This window comes from Aedes aegypti, chromosome 1, assembly GCF_002204515.2.
Source record: "Aedes aegypti strain LVP_AGWG chromosome 1, AaegL5.0 Primary Assembly, whole genome shotgun sequence".
Lineage (NCBI taxonomy): Eukaryota > Metazoa > Arthropoda > Insecta > Diptera > Culicidae > Aedes > Aedes aegypti.
Window position 1 is genome coordinate 138,004,882 of NC_035107.1, and position 16,371 is coordinate 138,021,252.

The 16,371-nt window shown below is 41.1% G+C and overlaps 1 protein-coding gene across 2 annotated transcripts in view; it reads right to left on the reverse strand.

The window, feature by feature from the left end:
* Positions 1–16,371, reverse strand: part of LOC5571505 (dual specificity mitogen-activated protein kinase kinase 3) — a 31,316-nt gene that overhangs the window by 2,315 nt on the left and 12,630 nt on the right. For both annotated transcript variants that reach the window (XM_001659706.2, XM_021848425.1), the window contains 3 exons: positions 7,124–7,514; positions 6,934–7,066; positions 6,784–6,864 (listed from right to left, as the gene is read on the reverse strand). In XM_001659706.2, the coding sequence (XP_001659756.2) occupies positions 6,784–6,864; positions 6,934–7,066; positions 7,124–7,514 (605 nt within the window). The remainder of the gene's footprint in view (positions 1–6,783; positions 6,865–6,933; positions 7,067–7,123; positions 7,515–16,371) is intronic.

Genomic DNA, 16,371 nt, shown 5'->3' on the forward strand with positions numbered 1-16,371 from the left:
TTCACTACAGAGTCTAGTGTTAGAGACAGAGGATCAAATCCAAAGGCAACCCTCTTCAAATCAAGGCGATTGGTGTTTTGAATTGAGTCAAGAGATCAATCCATTCAAACGAACATGCTGATTTTTTACCGTATATCTTATTTGGCTATGAAAACAATATCCAATAAAACTGTTTTGTTTAAGGAACTGCAGGACCATGGTGCATGTTTAAGAAAAATGTGTCCAACAGCTAAGATAGGTCATGACCTGGGAGGGAGGCACAGATACTACACACGAAATTTGATACAACATGTTTCCAAACTGCAAGATAACTCCAGTTTGCCAACGACAATCAAGGCAGGCTTGGTGAAAATCGCTAGTTTTCATTTGTTGTGTACTTTCGATCTTTCTAGACAAACATTGAAAAAGGGCCACAGTTTTCTATGCGTTAAATTTTCAGTTTTATTGAAAACAGTAAAAAGAGCCTCATTCCAATACGTTATATTCAATTAGAATAAACGGTGCGCTCGTGACGTTACTTTTGAATGTGCATGAATTGATTCTAATTCGATTTTTGCTACTTTTGATGATATGCAAAAATATGCTTTGGCTAATTAGGCGCTTTTATCATGTTTGTCGATTGTTTAAGATCCGGGCTCACAGTGACAGTTCGTGACAGCAAAATCTCGGCTCACTGTGACGTACAGACATTTTGTATTGGTTTCTCCCTCCCAGGTCATGACTAGTTAGAAAAAAAGGCATCTTATGGTTCCGCAATTTACGGAACCACTGTAGTAGATTCATCTTTAAATTATGCCGAACGACCATTATGCCAAATAATTTTACGCCAAACGGGGTAGACTAATCAAAATGATGTCAAATCACGATTACTTTTCCAAATCGGCGTAAGTAACTTTCACACGGTGTGGAGGAAACATTTTGAGAAGAATTGAAACATTATTTCTAAATCTATTTGAAAATAAATCTACAAATTGACAGTTTGGCCGGGGCTGAGTGCTTCGTGAAGCCCAACCAGGACAGTTCGGTTTTGCGTCTTTCGAGAAGTTTGTTGTTCCTGTTTTTCGCTCGTTTAGCTGGCCAGTGTTTCGTCAAGCAAGCTTACTCGTTACTCATTTAGCATGCTTAAAGCAGCGTATTGGTTGATTGAAGTGCTTTAGAGCTCCCCTGTCAACGATTGATCATCAATTGGTGAGCTCGTATCATGCTTCTATTTCATATCTTTATCGTAAAAACAGTTCATATTACGTAATATAGGCTATCTTTATACCAAACGTCATACTTCTTATTTCCAGTGAAAACTAGATGTAAGGTTTCTGATATCAAGATAGCCTATATTACGTAATATCAGATCTAGTCTGAAAGTACCATTAGACGTTTTTCTACCAGTGTAAGATCAACTTAATTAGTGGTTAATCTACTGTCTCTCCATATAACAGAGCGGTGAAAGTAGTGGTTAGGTTGCGAAAAATGAAAATCTTACTTACGTCGATTTGTAATTCCGTAAATTGAACGTGATAAAAGTGAAAGCGAAACACGTAGGATCTATCAACTTAGTTTGTTTACTCTTCTGACTTAAGGCTATTTGAATAAGATTTCGGGAAATGATATTCTCAAGAACATATAACTTTCTCAATTTGATAATAATTTGAAGTTGCAACGATCCCAAGTACCGTCAATGCACCAGTATCTGCCTATGCTCTAGGAGCCTGGTCACGAATTTGAAAAGTCAGTTACTTGAGTAATGTCATAAAAAATTTCCTACCCAAAGCTTCAATATGTCTATTCGGAATGGCTATGTTTACAAATTTACGTTGTTTAGAATGGCTAAGTCTACGAATTTACTGATTTGGACTATCATAGTAGCATTTGGTTAATTTATATTTTTTGTGTTCCTCTAGTACCAATAGCTTCGCGCAGGCAAACACGGTTCATAATTTTGCTCAACTTTTACAGTCAACTCTCCCTTACTCGATATTGAATTAGAGAACCATAGTAAAAGCTGGTTTTCATTACTACTTCTATGGTCCCTTGGATCGCGTTTGCACTGGTTTTGTGTTCTATAACTCGATCTCCCTAACTCGATGATCTTTCAATATCGAGTTATGAAGAGTTAGCTGTATATATTCGCTATGAAGAATAGACCAAAAGCTTTCGATTAATGTAAAAAAGTTCTTAATTCTTTTATTTTGTTTAATAAAAAATAGTATCTCTTATTAGAGCTTAGCTACTGTAGGTACATTAGTGCTACCACAGACAAACAGACGTAACACTTAGAACAAATTTCCTCGAAATTTATCTGGTGAGCATATTGCACGAAAGGTGTTTCGTGCAATAAGACCGGCCGATGGCGGTAGTGTGAAACGCCAAACGCAAAGAAAAACGATGCGCGCGCCTCTGGTTGTGAGATTTGTAACCTAGCGAATTTGAAATGATACATTCAGCTCATTTTAGCTGAATAAACTGTTACTTAGCTTGTTACCTGGGTAGGGTACTAAGCATAAGCATAAATCATAAGCATAGATGACCGTACAATTCGTAGTTGCTATTCCCAGGGCTGGTAGCAAAAAGTGATGCCGAAAAAAGTTATTTTCTTCCATTACGTACCAGCAAGAAAATTTTCTTTTCTTCGAAGAAAATACGCGCCGGAATTTGCCTACAGATTTGAGAAATAAGTGACTAAATAGTGACTTCCAATACTCTAAAAAGTGACCTGAAAACGTAATCAGTTTTATTTAAGTTCTATTACACTGTTGTACGATGAAGAAGGGAATATCCAATATGATCTACTCTAGGTGGTAAGTCTAGTTTACTTCCAAATTTGGAATTTATTTTTTGTACTTCCAAAATTTCAAGATATCGTCTACATTTTTTAAACAGAATTTTTTTTATTCAAAATGACATGGAACCGATTATGTAACATGTTTTCTAGCATCCATAAACATAGCAGGTTCAAAAAATGAAATGTTCATTGAATAAAATGATTAAACAAAAAGATGTTCTTCAGTTGGCTTAAATATACTGCGGGGCAAGTTGAGCACCCCTGCAGGGCAAAAAGAGCACTCTCTTAATTAACATTTTTTTTAAACTACACAGATAAAAATATTTAAATTCCAATGTAGTGTAAACTGAGGCATGAAGTAAAAATAAACCGAATTAATCTATTTTTACGGCATTTCGTTTAGTTTTTAACCAAAGATGCTTGAATGTTTCATGATCATGTAAATTTAAAGTGCATTTGATTGAAAAATAAACGTTTTATCGTTGATATTTCAGTATATTTTGATGCTCCAAATATGTGCATGAAAATAAACTTAAATTTACAACATACAGTCAACCCTCCATGAGTCGATATTGAATGGACCATCGACTCATGGAAATATCGAGTCATGGAACAGCAATGCTATGGAAAGCCGTTTGAGGGGACCATCGTAGTAACCATGAAATTTGATTTTCAATATGGTTCCATGAGTCGATATCGAGTAATGGAACATCGACTCATGGAGGTTTAACTGTATTTTTAGCTGTATATCAATGGTTTCTCGTTGATACGCATTATACATTCTACATCAAGCTATACAATTTAAATTTTGTTCGAGCAGAAAATTCTTGAATAATTTCACAGTTTGCAGATATTAATGCATTAACTATTTTATTTTACTACAAATGGAAGGGAAGCATCTTTTCTTAGGATTGCTGAGCGAATTTGAGTTATTTCAAAAAAATATATACCCATAAGAGGTGCTCATCTTGCCTCGAATTATAAAAATTACTTCAACCACGTAAAGTACTGTAAAAGTTTTGTCGATATTTTTCTTTGTATACTAAAACATCGTTTCCCAAACTTAGATTTCGCGACTCCCCAACGCCTCGTTACCTCTCTTCCTGTTGTACACACAAAGCGAGGCGCTGACAGGTCGGGGAGTCGTGAAAGCCAAGTTTGAGAAACGATGTACTAAAAGACTCTTCATAAGCCTTGAAATATTGGCTGAGAATACGAAATTTGATCAAAATATTGTTAGACGACAAAAGTCTTATTTTGCTCTGGTCATTTGGTTTAAAACAAGTGAATGTTTTCACAATTCATGATGTTTTACACATATTTTTAAATTCATATTATTTCTAATAACTTTTATCAATATTTTGGAAGCATTCTCAAAAACCTTCGAATGAGATTCTTTAAAAACTTGTTCCTAGAAACAATTGATAATATACATTCCTAAATTGATGCTTAACCCGTTTAGGCCTTAGTGAGAGAAAAATAAGTAAAACTCTCACCGCTCAGCGAGTACTTGACGGATTTAAATTATTGTCTGTCAGTATACTGGCACACATATCTAGTTTCTAAAAGTGGTCAAAGGATTATTATTATTATCTTTATTAAGGAGATTTTCAGCCCTATGGCTGGTTCATCTCCGTCTTGGTCAAAGGATCTCGGAAATGTTCCTGTGGCTGGAGTTATTCAGGTGGGTTACTGGGTCAGGTCAGCTGAAAAAAAAAATCCGGTGTCGGCTATAATGTAGTCATTATATCAAGGAATTTAAAGAAAAACGCATCAGCGCAAATCTTTTGAGAAACGATTGATTTAGATAACCATGTGACCTGCATTAGTTTGATCTTTGAAATGACCATTTTCGAGTCCCCACGACGACTCAAATTTACGATATAGTGACTAATTTGTATCTAAACATATGTTTCAAGCCTATGGGAACGCATTTCACCAAACGACCAAACTATTATGTTTGATCTTTACTGTTAGAGAACTGAAACGATTTAGTATCCAATAAATCTATAGCCGATTCTTCAGGGCATTAAGTCCGAGTGGCCACATCCAGTACATTCTAAACGGTTCTAACCTCTTCATGTATAATGTTGATATCAGATTTTATTGATTTATGCAAATTTAAGTGATTACCATTACAAAAAAAAGATAACCTGGCGTGTCCCAAAAAATTGCCCTTTTTTACCCGGCCTGACCTGGTGTACCAGGATACTGAGAAAAAAATATTTGGATCCGTTAAGTATTCGCTGAGCGTTGAGAGTTTTAGTATGTTTGTTTTCACTCAGGCCTATACAGGCTAAATACTTGCATAAGAAAAAAGAAAGTATACTCTAACCAAGGTCTATCCGGCCATTAAAGTCTGTCCTAAGGAACTATATGAAAGATTAACTTTTTCACAAGAAAACCATTTTGATACTGACATGGAGTTGTTCTGGTGATGACTTAACTTAAAACTTACCCTTAATCAAAAAATAGGCCGGTTCATAATTTTCTCTCTAAAATTTTGCTCAAAATAGTTGGAAAAGTGACTTTAGTTGAAATGGCTTCAAAAAAGAGACTTTAAAAAAAGTGACCAAGTCACTAAAAAGTGACTCGCTCTACCAGCCTTGTATTCCATGATTGACCAGAATAATCAAAATTGCACAAAGAATAAACAGATGGGGAAAAGCTTACAATCCTCAGTCTACACTTTTAAGAGTCTGAAAAATTGCGAAGTCAATAATGGCGCCGGCCACGTCCTTACGGACATCGGGAAAGGGAAGGAATGTCAGTGTGACGTCCGTTGTTACTAGAGACCGAGATCACCTCTGCATCTCCACGGTTGTCACGGGAAGGATTTGGTGTTAGTGGGAAGGGATGTAAAGTCACATGTTCAGGATTCACCTTGGTAAGTGATGCGACACATGCAACCTCAATTCAAATACATCAACTTTTCTATTCTAATGTAAACCACAAGATTTTTACACATACAAAAACAAGCAAAAGAAATGTGAATGGTTTATTTATTATGGATATGCCGACAAATGTAGCGACGAACTATTCAAAGTATTCAGATAAATTGAATGATAAAAAATATTTATAAAATAAATAAATAAATAATTCAAGAAAAACATCAATATAAAAATGTCCCACCTTTATAACAATAGCAAGGAACGAACTCACCAATTGATGGAGTGAAGCTGGATACTGTGAACCTTGTTGTATGTTGATAGTGTCGTGCAAATTGATCGGCCAATGCGCAAACCGGACCAGAATGCCACTTCCCGAAATCATACTAGGAAAATAACGAACGTTTTCATCGGAATAGCCAAACGCACTGCGTTCAACTCTTCATCTCACCCATTCTTCTGTGTAAATTCGTTAAATTCCTGCTAAATCACTAGGCAATACTTTTTCACTTCATTTTTTGATTAGCGAAAAAACGTGACACTTAGCAAAAACACAACCCATTGTTACCTGGGTAGGGCACTGTCTACTAAATAGACACCCACACTACGTTCGAATCTAGATCAAATTTTTAGTGTCCACACAAATTTTGAGCACATTCCGGTGCAAATTGAGACTGGACAACCCTTTGAAGTTTGTATGGAAATCAAAATGGGAAAACCATCCATTTTCATTCAATCGGTCACTGTTTGAGCCGTTGTGTCCTTGAGGTGCTGACATTGCTTAATAAGTTTATCAGCTACAACTCTTTAAAAAATCGTTTTCCAATCGGACGCCTCAGTAATAAGTTTATAGTGACATATATATTATGTTCCAATCCAATCTGCATGGTTATTAAATTATTTAACTCATTACGCGTGGTAAAATGAATAATTTATGGGAGAAATTATGAAAAAAAAAATCCACGTGCTCGACTGAGATTCGAACCCAGGCCTCTTGTATGCTAGATTGCTCAATGCTTTCAGCCTTCAATTTCATATTTATGTGTTTCAAACTTTTGCAAAAAAAAAACCGTAGTTACTTGGGTTATTCTAATAGTTTTTGGACTGGGAACAAACCTTGAGGATCTATCCTTTCTGGAGCCATGTATGGCTTACAACCAGCATCAATTGTTTTGGCCACTGAATCAACTAGGTATCCTATTAAGAAAAAGTCAAAAGTTTAAGTTAAAATAAAGTTGAAAACTCGATATCGTCAATGACTCCTACCTGAAATACCAAAGTCACACATTTTGACATCCCCTTGCCTATTAATCAGTATATTGGACGGTTTCACATCTCTGTGGATAACACGCAGCTTAGTGTAGAGATAATTAAGTGCATTAACAACTGCGACCGCGATCTGCAATTACTTGACAAATTTTCACCACGAACTATTAACAAGTAGATTACTACGAACCTTTCCGAGAATATCCTCCGGCATCTTTCGCCCATTTTTGAACACGATCGGGTAGAACTTATCTATACTGGTGTCCATCACTTCCATGCAAATCCAAACGTCCCCCTCGCGGAACAAAGCACCGTAGAAGTGAACAGTGTACTGGCAGTCACTGGCACGCATCGAAATGTCCAAATCCATCAGGAGTCGTTTCTGCTCCTGCGTCTGTCCGGTTGCAGTGATCCGTTTGACGGCCATAATCGTGTTGGTTTGTTTGTGGCGCATCTTTTCGACTATTCCGTAGGCACCGCGTCCAAGATCACATATCTTCTCCAGATTGTCCGCTTCGACGACGAATGTGTTGCTACCGATCGTTATGGTAGCAGTTTTGTCCAGATTTCTTGGAGGTGTTCTGAAATGGGGAAATAACACGTTAGAAAGGTTGAGTGGATTCTATGACATTCCCTTGAAAACCATACCCCATAACTTTGGGGACCTTCCTTAGCCGTGTGGTTAGAGTCCGCGGTTAAGCAAAGCCATGCAGAAGGTGTCTGCGTTCGATTCTCGGTCGGTCCAAGATCTTTTCGTAAAGGAAATTTCCTTCACTTCCCTGGGCATAGAGTATAATCGTACCTGCCACACGATATACGAATCAGAAAATGGCAACTTTGGCAAAGAAAGCTCTCAGTTAATACATGTGGAAGTGCTCGTAAGAACACTAAGCTGAGAAGCCGGCTCTGTCCCAGTGAGGACGTTAACGCCACGAAGAAGAACTTCACTCCACATAAACTCATTTCCCAGAATGAGTGGTTTCATTGAGGTGTACATAAAAGTATGAGTTATCATATTTTTTGTGATCTAATCTACCAAGCATGCAAAATAACTTTAACTTTCATTTTAGATATAATTTGGTTGAAATTGCACGATTAAATTGAGATTGAATCGATTTTTTAAACATGCTTGCTGTCTCAATACAAAATTCTTCGTTTCTCTGATATAGCAAAATACATTAATTTTTCTAAACCTTCAAAAAATAAGTTTTTAAAAATTGAAAGTATTATGAACTACCTATGTTGATAACTATTGTTCTACACATGAAGTTTGAATTACGTGACAAATTAAGCAAATAAATTTCCGTAACTTGCATGCAAGTTGGCTGGAATAGTCAAATTTTACATGTTTAACATCAAATAGGGAGCCGGATCCTATTCTTGGCACTTTTGATTCATTTCGGCAGTGGGTTTTTTTTTTTTCAAAGCTACAGAGCTCATATTTGGTCACAATATGTGTCGCTTTAGCGCTTTAGCTTCTTATTGCAAAGTTTCGGACAACTCGGACGAGAAAAATACCCAATGCCAAAGTGATTCATGGAAGTGCTCAAGTAGCTTTGCACCCTATCTCAAAAACTAGACGTGCTATGATATTTTTGAAAATGGCAATGGATTCAGCAAACCTTACTTAAGTAAATAGCGGTATTTTGGTGCTAGAGACAAAAACGTGTTCCGCAGTGTTATTGATTATATTGCGACATTACAAAAAATGAAATCAAAATTAGTATTTATTGTGATGTTTATATTTCAAAGAGGAATTCACATTTGTTACATAGTCGTAAAAGCCATTGGTAACCGAGTGTATAGCTCGTTGTTCTCAAACAAATGAATGGACCAAGATAAAAACTGTCACCACTTGAAGATAAAGGATGATCTCTTTTTTATCATAGCATTTTCAACCCTTAGAGTAAAGTAGGGCAAAAGTTCGAGTGGGGCAAGAGTTTCTTTTTAAGATTTCTAGCTCAATTCAAAACAATACTTATAAATGTAATGGGGTTCGAATTCTATAAAAATTGATTGAGATTTGGAAAAGTTATAACTATTTGTTGTTTTTCGACGTGAATATTGTAATTTTCGGTCAAAGTTTCGTTGCATGGAATAAAATGAAGATAAAATCTTTTTCAATATTTTATGTAAGGGCATTTCTAGGCCTATCGTAAGGATGCTTTGAGGTGTATTAGTTTTTGCATAAATGCTTGGAAACAATTTTTGGCCTATAGTGGGACAAACGTTCGAATCAGCGGGGCAAAAATTCAACCCATGTATAAACTCACGGAAAAATTTGCAAATTGCCTAAAATCCACACATTATCTTCAAATTTAGCTAAATTTGCCTGATCGTGCGAAAAATGTCATCAAAGTTGTACATTTACACTTAGTTTTGCGAAAAACTGCTATTTTTGAATATATTACAATCAACCCTGTTTCGGGCAATTTTTTGATGAAAATTTAGTGTGTATTTTTCGGCAAACTTAAGTTTACGGCTGGTATAAAGTATGCCTGTCATAAAAGTATCGCTATTTTTTGTTTTAGCCAGCGAACTTTTGCCCCACACTAGATTCGAACTCTTGCCTCACCGGTGGGGCTGTTATAACTAAAAATGGGTAAATATTTTAACACAAGTTTGTTCAGCAAAAATTATAGCCAATATGTTGAAGGTTCACTGTATGGTATTTGTTTTGTTTTAACTACTATTGTATTCCTGGAAACTTTGATTATACCACTAAGGTCGAACTTTTGCCTCACCGTACTCTAAGATGTTCATACATCGAAGCCAAACCTTATGTTTCTAAAGCATAAATTCTGAGACCCAGGCAGAATTCCGCGCTGAAAATTTGATCGATTGGTCACCACCAGCGAGTGATCAAACGTTCAAATTTCCAGCGTGAATATTATTTTCGCAATTCTTTCTTCCGACATTCGCACTAGGTAACCAGCCCACTGAAGTCTGCCGTATTTCACACGCTTTATAATATTCGCATTTTATACACTCGATACAACTGGTGATTCTGCCGGGATAAGAATGGGAGCATCTTGACGGACGGACGCGAGGTGATCGAAAGGTGGAAGCAGCACTACGATGAACACCTGAATGGCGTAGAGAACACAGGTACAGAAGGTCAGGGCAGCGAAGGCGATGGCTACGTCAGCACAGCGGACAGTGGAAACCAACCAGCTCCCACGATGGGGGAATGTAAAGGATGCCATTCAACAGCTCAAGAACAACAAGGCCGCTGACAAGGATGGTATCGGAGCCGAACTCATCAAGATGTGGCCGGACAGGTTGGCCGCTTGTTTGCTTCGGCTGATAGTCAGAATCTGGGAAACGGAACAGCTGTCGGAGGAGTGGACGCAAGGCGTTATATGCCCTATCTACAAAAAGGGCGACAAACTGGAGTGTGAAAATTATCGTGCAATCACCATTCTAAACGCCGCCTACAAAGTGCTATCCCAGATGCTCTTCCGTCGTCTATCGCTCATAACAAACGAGTTCGTGGGAAGTTATCAAGCAGGTTTCATTGACGGCCGCTCGACAACGGACCAGATCTTTTCCGTGCAACAAATCCTCCAGAAACGCCGTGAGTACCCAGTAAACACACCATCGTTTATGATGGGATATAAGAGTACAAATGTGGAGGCGATATACGTACATCTTGCACGCAGCCTTATGGCGCATGTACGTATATCGCCTCCACATTTGTACTCTTATGCGCTATCGTATACGAGTTTGTGTTTACTGGATACCAGGTCCCTACGCACCATGTGTCCATCGATTTCAAGGCAGCACCACGTAGAGCTATGGAAGATCATGAACGGCAACAGCTTTCCTGGGAAGCTCACAAGATTGATTAGAGCAATGATGGACGGTGTGCAAAACTGCGTGAAGATCTCGGGCGAACACTTCAGTTTATTCGAGTCTCGGCGGGGACTACGACAGGGCGATGAACTTTCGTGCCTGTTGTTCAATATTGCGCTTGAATGTGTCATGCGGAGAGCCGGACTTAACAGTCGAGGCACGATTTTTACGAGATCCGGACAATTTGTTTGCTTCTCGGACGCATGGACATTATTGGGAGAAAACTTGGAACGGTGGCAGATTTGTTCACACGCCTTAAACGCGAAGCAACAAGAGTCGGGCTAATGGTGAATGCGTCGAAAACAAAGTACATGCTGGTTGGCGGAACTGAGCGCGACAGGGCCCGCCTAGAAAGCAGTGTTACGATAGACGGGGATACCTTCGAGGTGGTGGACGAGTTCGTCTACCTCGGATCCTTGTTGACGGCTGACAACAATGTTAGTCGGGAAATACGAAGGCGCATCATCAGCGGAAGTCGTGCCTACTATGGGCTCCAGAAGAAACTGCGGTCAAGAAAGATTCACCCCCGCACCAAATGCACGATGTACAAAACGATCATAAGACCGGTAGTACTCTATGAGCATGAGACGTGGACTATGCTCGAGGAGGACTTGCAAGCTCTTGGGGATTTCGAACGCCGAGTGCTAAGGACGATCTTCGGCGGCGTGCAGGAGAACGGAGAAGGATGAACCATAAGCTCGCTCAACTCTACAGCGAACCCAGTATCGTGAAGGTAACTTAACCTGGAAGGATATGCTGGGCAGGGCATGTTGCAAGAATGCCGGACAACAACCCTGTAAAGATGGTGTTCGCTACGAATCCAGTCGGAACAAGTAGGCGTGGGGCGCAGCGAGCTAGGTGGATTGACCAGGTGCACCAGGACCTGGAGAGCGTGGGTCACAGTCGAGGATGGAGAGAAGCGGCCATGAACCGAGTGAATTGGCGAAATATTGTTGGCGAGGCTTTATCAAGATAATTGATGTAAAGCCAAATAAGTAAGTAAGTACAACTGGTGATTCATGCGTATTGTCCGCTGCACTTTATTCTCGAAAACATCGAAGGCTTTGCGGTCTGCCTCTTCTAGCGTCCACACTTCGTGCCCGTAGAGAGCCACCTTAAGAATCAGTGTGCTATACAGGGCGAGTTGTGTTGACGAGTTTTGTTTTGAGACACGAAGGCCTCCTCCACTGACCTGTGATCGATTCCAATAAGGTCGTCCACAAAGCCAAGGAGCATGTGCGACCTTGTGGTGATAGTGCCTCTGCACGCCAGATCTCCTAACAGCACCCTTGAGTGCAATGTTGAACAGCAAATTCGATAGTGCGTGTCCCTGCTTCAAATCGTCTAACATCACAAATGTGGCTGACACCTCGTCTGCAATCGTATACTTAATTTTAAACTATCCGATGTAGCACGTACCAGCCTAATTAGTTTCGCCGTAAAACAATGTTTAGACATTATCTTCCACAGCTTATTTCTTTTCACTGAATCGTATGCCGCCTTGAAATCAATGAAAAGATGGTGAGTCTGCAAGTTAGGGTGCAGAGCTACTTGGGCACTTCCATAATTCACTTTGGCATGGGATTTTTTTTTCGGCTGAATTGTCTGAAACTTTGCAGTAAAAGCACTTTAATACTACGCATATTATGGCTAAATATGAGCTCAGTAGCTTTCAAAAAACCCCACTGCCGAAGTGAATCAAAGGTGCCAAGAATAGGATCCGGCACCCTATAATCCCGGAATTTATCTAGAATCATTCCCAAGGTAAACATCGGGTCCGTTGTCGAGAGACCCTCGCGAAAACCAGCTTGGCATTCGCTTATGAAGGACTCTTTATGCGGTCTCAGTCTGATAAACAGGATGCGCGACAGTATTTTGTATGCCGAATTAAGCAGGGTAATTCCTCTGTAATTGGCACACTCCAGTCTGTGCCCTTTCTACACACTTAGATTTTTTTCACGAGCTCGGCTGTGCGGATCTCGGTTTCCTGATTTTAACCGAGACTCAGCTAACAAATTGTCCGGTTACTTAGCAACGACGCACGATTTACTTTAATTTGCTGAGATCCCAGGAAATTTGTTTGCCGACTACTCGGCTGTGCGGATCTCGGTTAAAATTAGCCGAGATTCGGCATTCACACTAAACACACTACGGTGAATTTCACCGTAATCTCAACAGCTGAACAGTTCGGTGAAATAAAACACCGTATTTCGTCGGAATTTAACGGATTACGGTGATTTTTTACCGAATACTGTAAAAATTTACCGTACTCCGTTAATTTATTTCACTGAACTGTTCAGCTGTTGAGATTTCACAGGAGTCCGTAAAATAATTTAAGTGTGTTCTAAATTAAGTGTGTAGTAGATTGGGCGTATAAAGCCATCCAACCAGCCGGTGGGCATTTCTTTGTCCTCCCATACCTTCAGAAGTACTTATTGGATCGACTGGTAAAGCTGCTGACTTCCGTGCTTGATAAGCTGGACCGGGATCTCGTCCTTCCCAGTAGCCATACAGTTCTTCAGCTCGCCGATAGCCGTTAAAACCTCTCCTATGGTTGTTCGCGCACAGTGTCCGATCACGGACAGTAGTTGACGAGGGCAATCCTTTCGGTTGAAGGATCCCTGCTTCGGCGGCCAATTCCTCTTCGGAATGCCAGGGATGATCGGCCAATTCCTTCTCCTGAAGGAATGCCTGGGCTGTCGATAGCTCAGACTGTGAATATGATTTCTTAACAACAGTCCTGAAAAGGACTACTAGGTTGGGCTGCTTTCGATGAGGGAAACACTTTTGATATCGGTTTTCGAACTACGACGGTTTATTACGCGTGCCATACAACGGCTAAAGACTGAATACTGAATGAATGAATTCTGTGCACGCAAGCTCCTTAAGTAGGCTGCAGGTAGAAGGATTCATTGCATGCACAGTGAAATGGCTTCGGTGGGAAATTTCCACTGTCTTATGTACTACATACTGGATGCTGCAATCGGTGGTCCGGGTGGTGTGATGATGGAGAGCTCAAGTTTGTCGGTAGGGTTGCGTGAAGTAGTGTGTGTGTGTGAGGTTCAGGTAGGAAAGGGTGCGTGTTAGTTGTGGTAGCCGAAATACTCGCGGCGACTCGAGGTTAGCTATGTGGTTTGTTTTACATGAATGGGAATATGGGGGAATGGATTACATAGAGAGGATCAACAAGATGGTGAAAACGATGACTGAACTGATCAGGGTTGAAATGTTGCACACCGTTCGCGTTGTGCGTGAACATTTTCCCGCCAGCGAAAAGTGTGAAACCGGTGGATCTGAGGGCATTGGTGCTACAGTGATTTTGGGATTCATTACGGGTTGGGTATCTGACAGATTAGCGGAATCACTTGCATTAACGGTGTTAACGGAAAGCGGACGTTGTTGACCTGGATTGGTGGGTTTGGTTGTAACGGTTTGATTCTGGTTAACGAGTAGTGTGGACGAAGTAGACTTACGGTTTGAGTTAGTAGGGGAAAAACGAGAATTTACCAAAGACTGTCGGGATTCTAGCAGAAGATCGTAAAGCGGGTTTTCAGCGGTTGTGGTTGGAGGATTTTGTGACTGCTTGGATTTCAGGGGCTCATTTACTTGGACTGGTAACTGGCAACTCTGTGGGTTTGTTGATTGACGAATCTGTTTCATGAATTGGGTATTTTCGAGGTTTTGGGAAACAAACGGATAAACAGGGCTTCTTTTTCGTGAGATTGATCGTTTTGGGAAAGATGGAAAATCAGGCGAATCGAAGGAGAGATCATCTGTGGAACTATACACTGTACGACGGGGCGGACAGTTGTGACAGGAGGGATTTACTTGACCGGTTAACGACTGTACACCAACTGTGTACTTGTCTGACTTAGAACGAGCAGAATTAACAGCTCCAGCGACCACCCATCCAAGACGGGTTTCTTGGAGGATAGGAAGATCGTCGGAGAGTTTGATTTGTCCTGGCATCATCAGCTTGAAGAAGTGCTGAATGCCAATGAGGAGATCGATTTCACCGGGAATGTGGAAATTTGGATCGGCAAGGGCAAATCCGGGCGGAATGTCCCATGACTTGATATCGATGGGAACTGACGGTATTGGGCCAGTGACTTGATCGGCAACAAGACACTCTAACTGCGTACTGAAGTCGGAATAACGAGATTGGATTCTAAGCTTCGCTACTTCTGAGAGGGATGATTTTTGGTTGTTGGCTCCAACAATATCAACCTTTGTTGCGAGCCGAGGGAGTTTCAGGGTTTGGACAAGTTTACGAGAAACAATGTTTGCTTGGGAACCACTATCGAGGAAGACTCGACAAGGCTGAAGTTTACCATTAGCATCGAACACTTTAACCATTGCGGTCATCAAGAGACTGTTGCACATATGGTGGACTTTCTTGGCGGGATAAACGGCAGAAGTGGACTGTATTAGATGGGGTTTTGTTTCGGAATCCGAATCATCGGATCTGGATTTAGGCGAAGACACAACAGACTCGTTAGGGTGGAGAAGGGTGTGGTGTCGACCTTCACATTTCCAACAGTTGAAGAGGGATTTACACGCACCACTCCTATGACCCGTTCGCAAACAATTAAAGCAAGACTTGAGCTCTCTTACCTTGGATTCTCGTTCTGGAACGGACATCTTGCGGAGGGCGTCGCACTTGAAGATGGGGTGGCTTCCGTTGCCACACACTTGGCAGGTCGGTTCTGCTTTCTCAGTGACAGCAAAGGTCTTCATTTGGCTGGAACTCTTCGCTGGGATCGGCTTCACGGTGGGCTTCTCGATTGCGTCCTCACATCGCTCGAGGATTGAACAACGCTTCTTCAGGAAGTCCATGGTCTCGTTGTAGGTGGGAATTTGCTTGTGGCGCACCGTGGATTCCCACTCCATCCGGGTTCGGTTGTCCAACGCTGTCGCAACCAGGTTCACGACGAAACGCTCGGACATTCCAAGCATTTGCTCCTCCATCAGGGTCAGACCGTCGATGTGCCGGGTTACATCGTCGATCAGTTCACGGAGCTCCTTGGCACTGGGTCGGGACATCTTCTTCAGGTGTAGCATACCCAAGATGTGAGTATCTACGATGAGGCGCTTGTCTTCGAATCGTTCTTCCAGCAGCTTCCATGCGTGGGCGTAATTGTTGGATTGCATGGTGCAACCATCGATGATTCCCGCTGCACTGCCGATCAAAGCTCGATCAAGGTGGTAGAGCTTGATGGCGTCGGAATCGGTGGAGGTCCTCATCACGTCGAGAAACATGGCCTTGAAGCGTGGCCAGTTCTCTGGTTTCCCATCAAACGTGGGGATGGGTGCTTTCAGCGGTTGCTGCTGGACGATGATGCGGGGTGCTTCTTCTTGCTGGCTTCTTCGTTGCAGTCTCATGTCGGTGGTGTCGGTCATGGACTGGATTAGCGTTTCGACTAGCAGGCAGGTTTCGTTGTGCTGGGCTTCGAACACGATGTACGCTTCATCCTGTTCGATCAGCTTCTCGGCGGGCGTCAGAGTCACAATTTGGCGATGCAACTCACAATACTCCTTGTAGTGGGTTTCCAAATTTCGCTGGTAGAGCTTCAGCTGGATCAA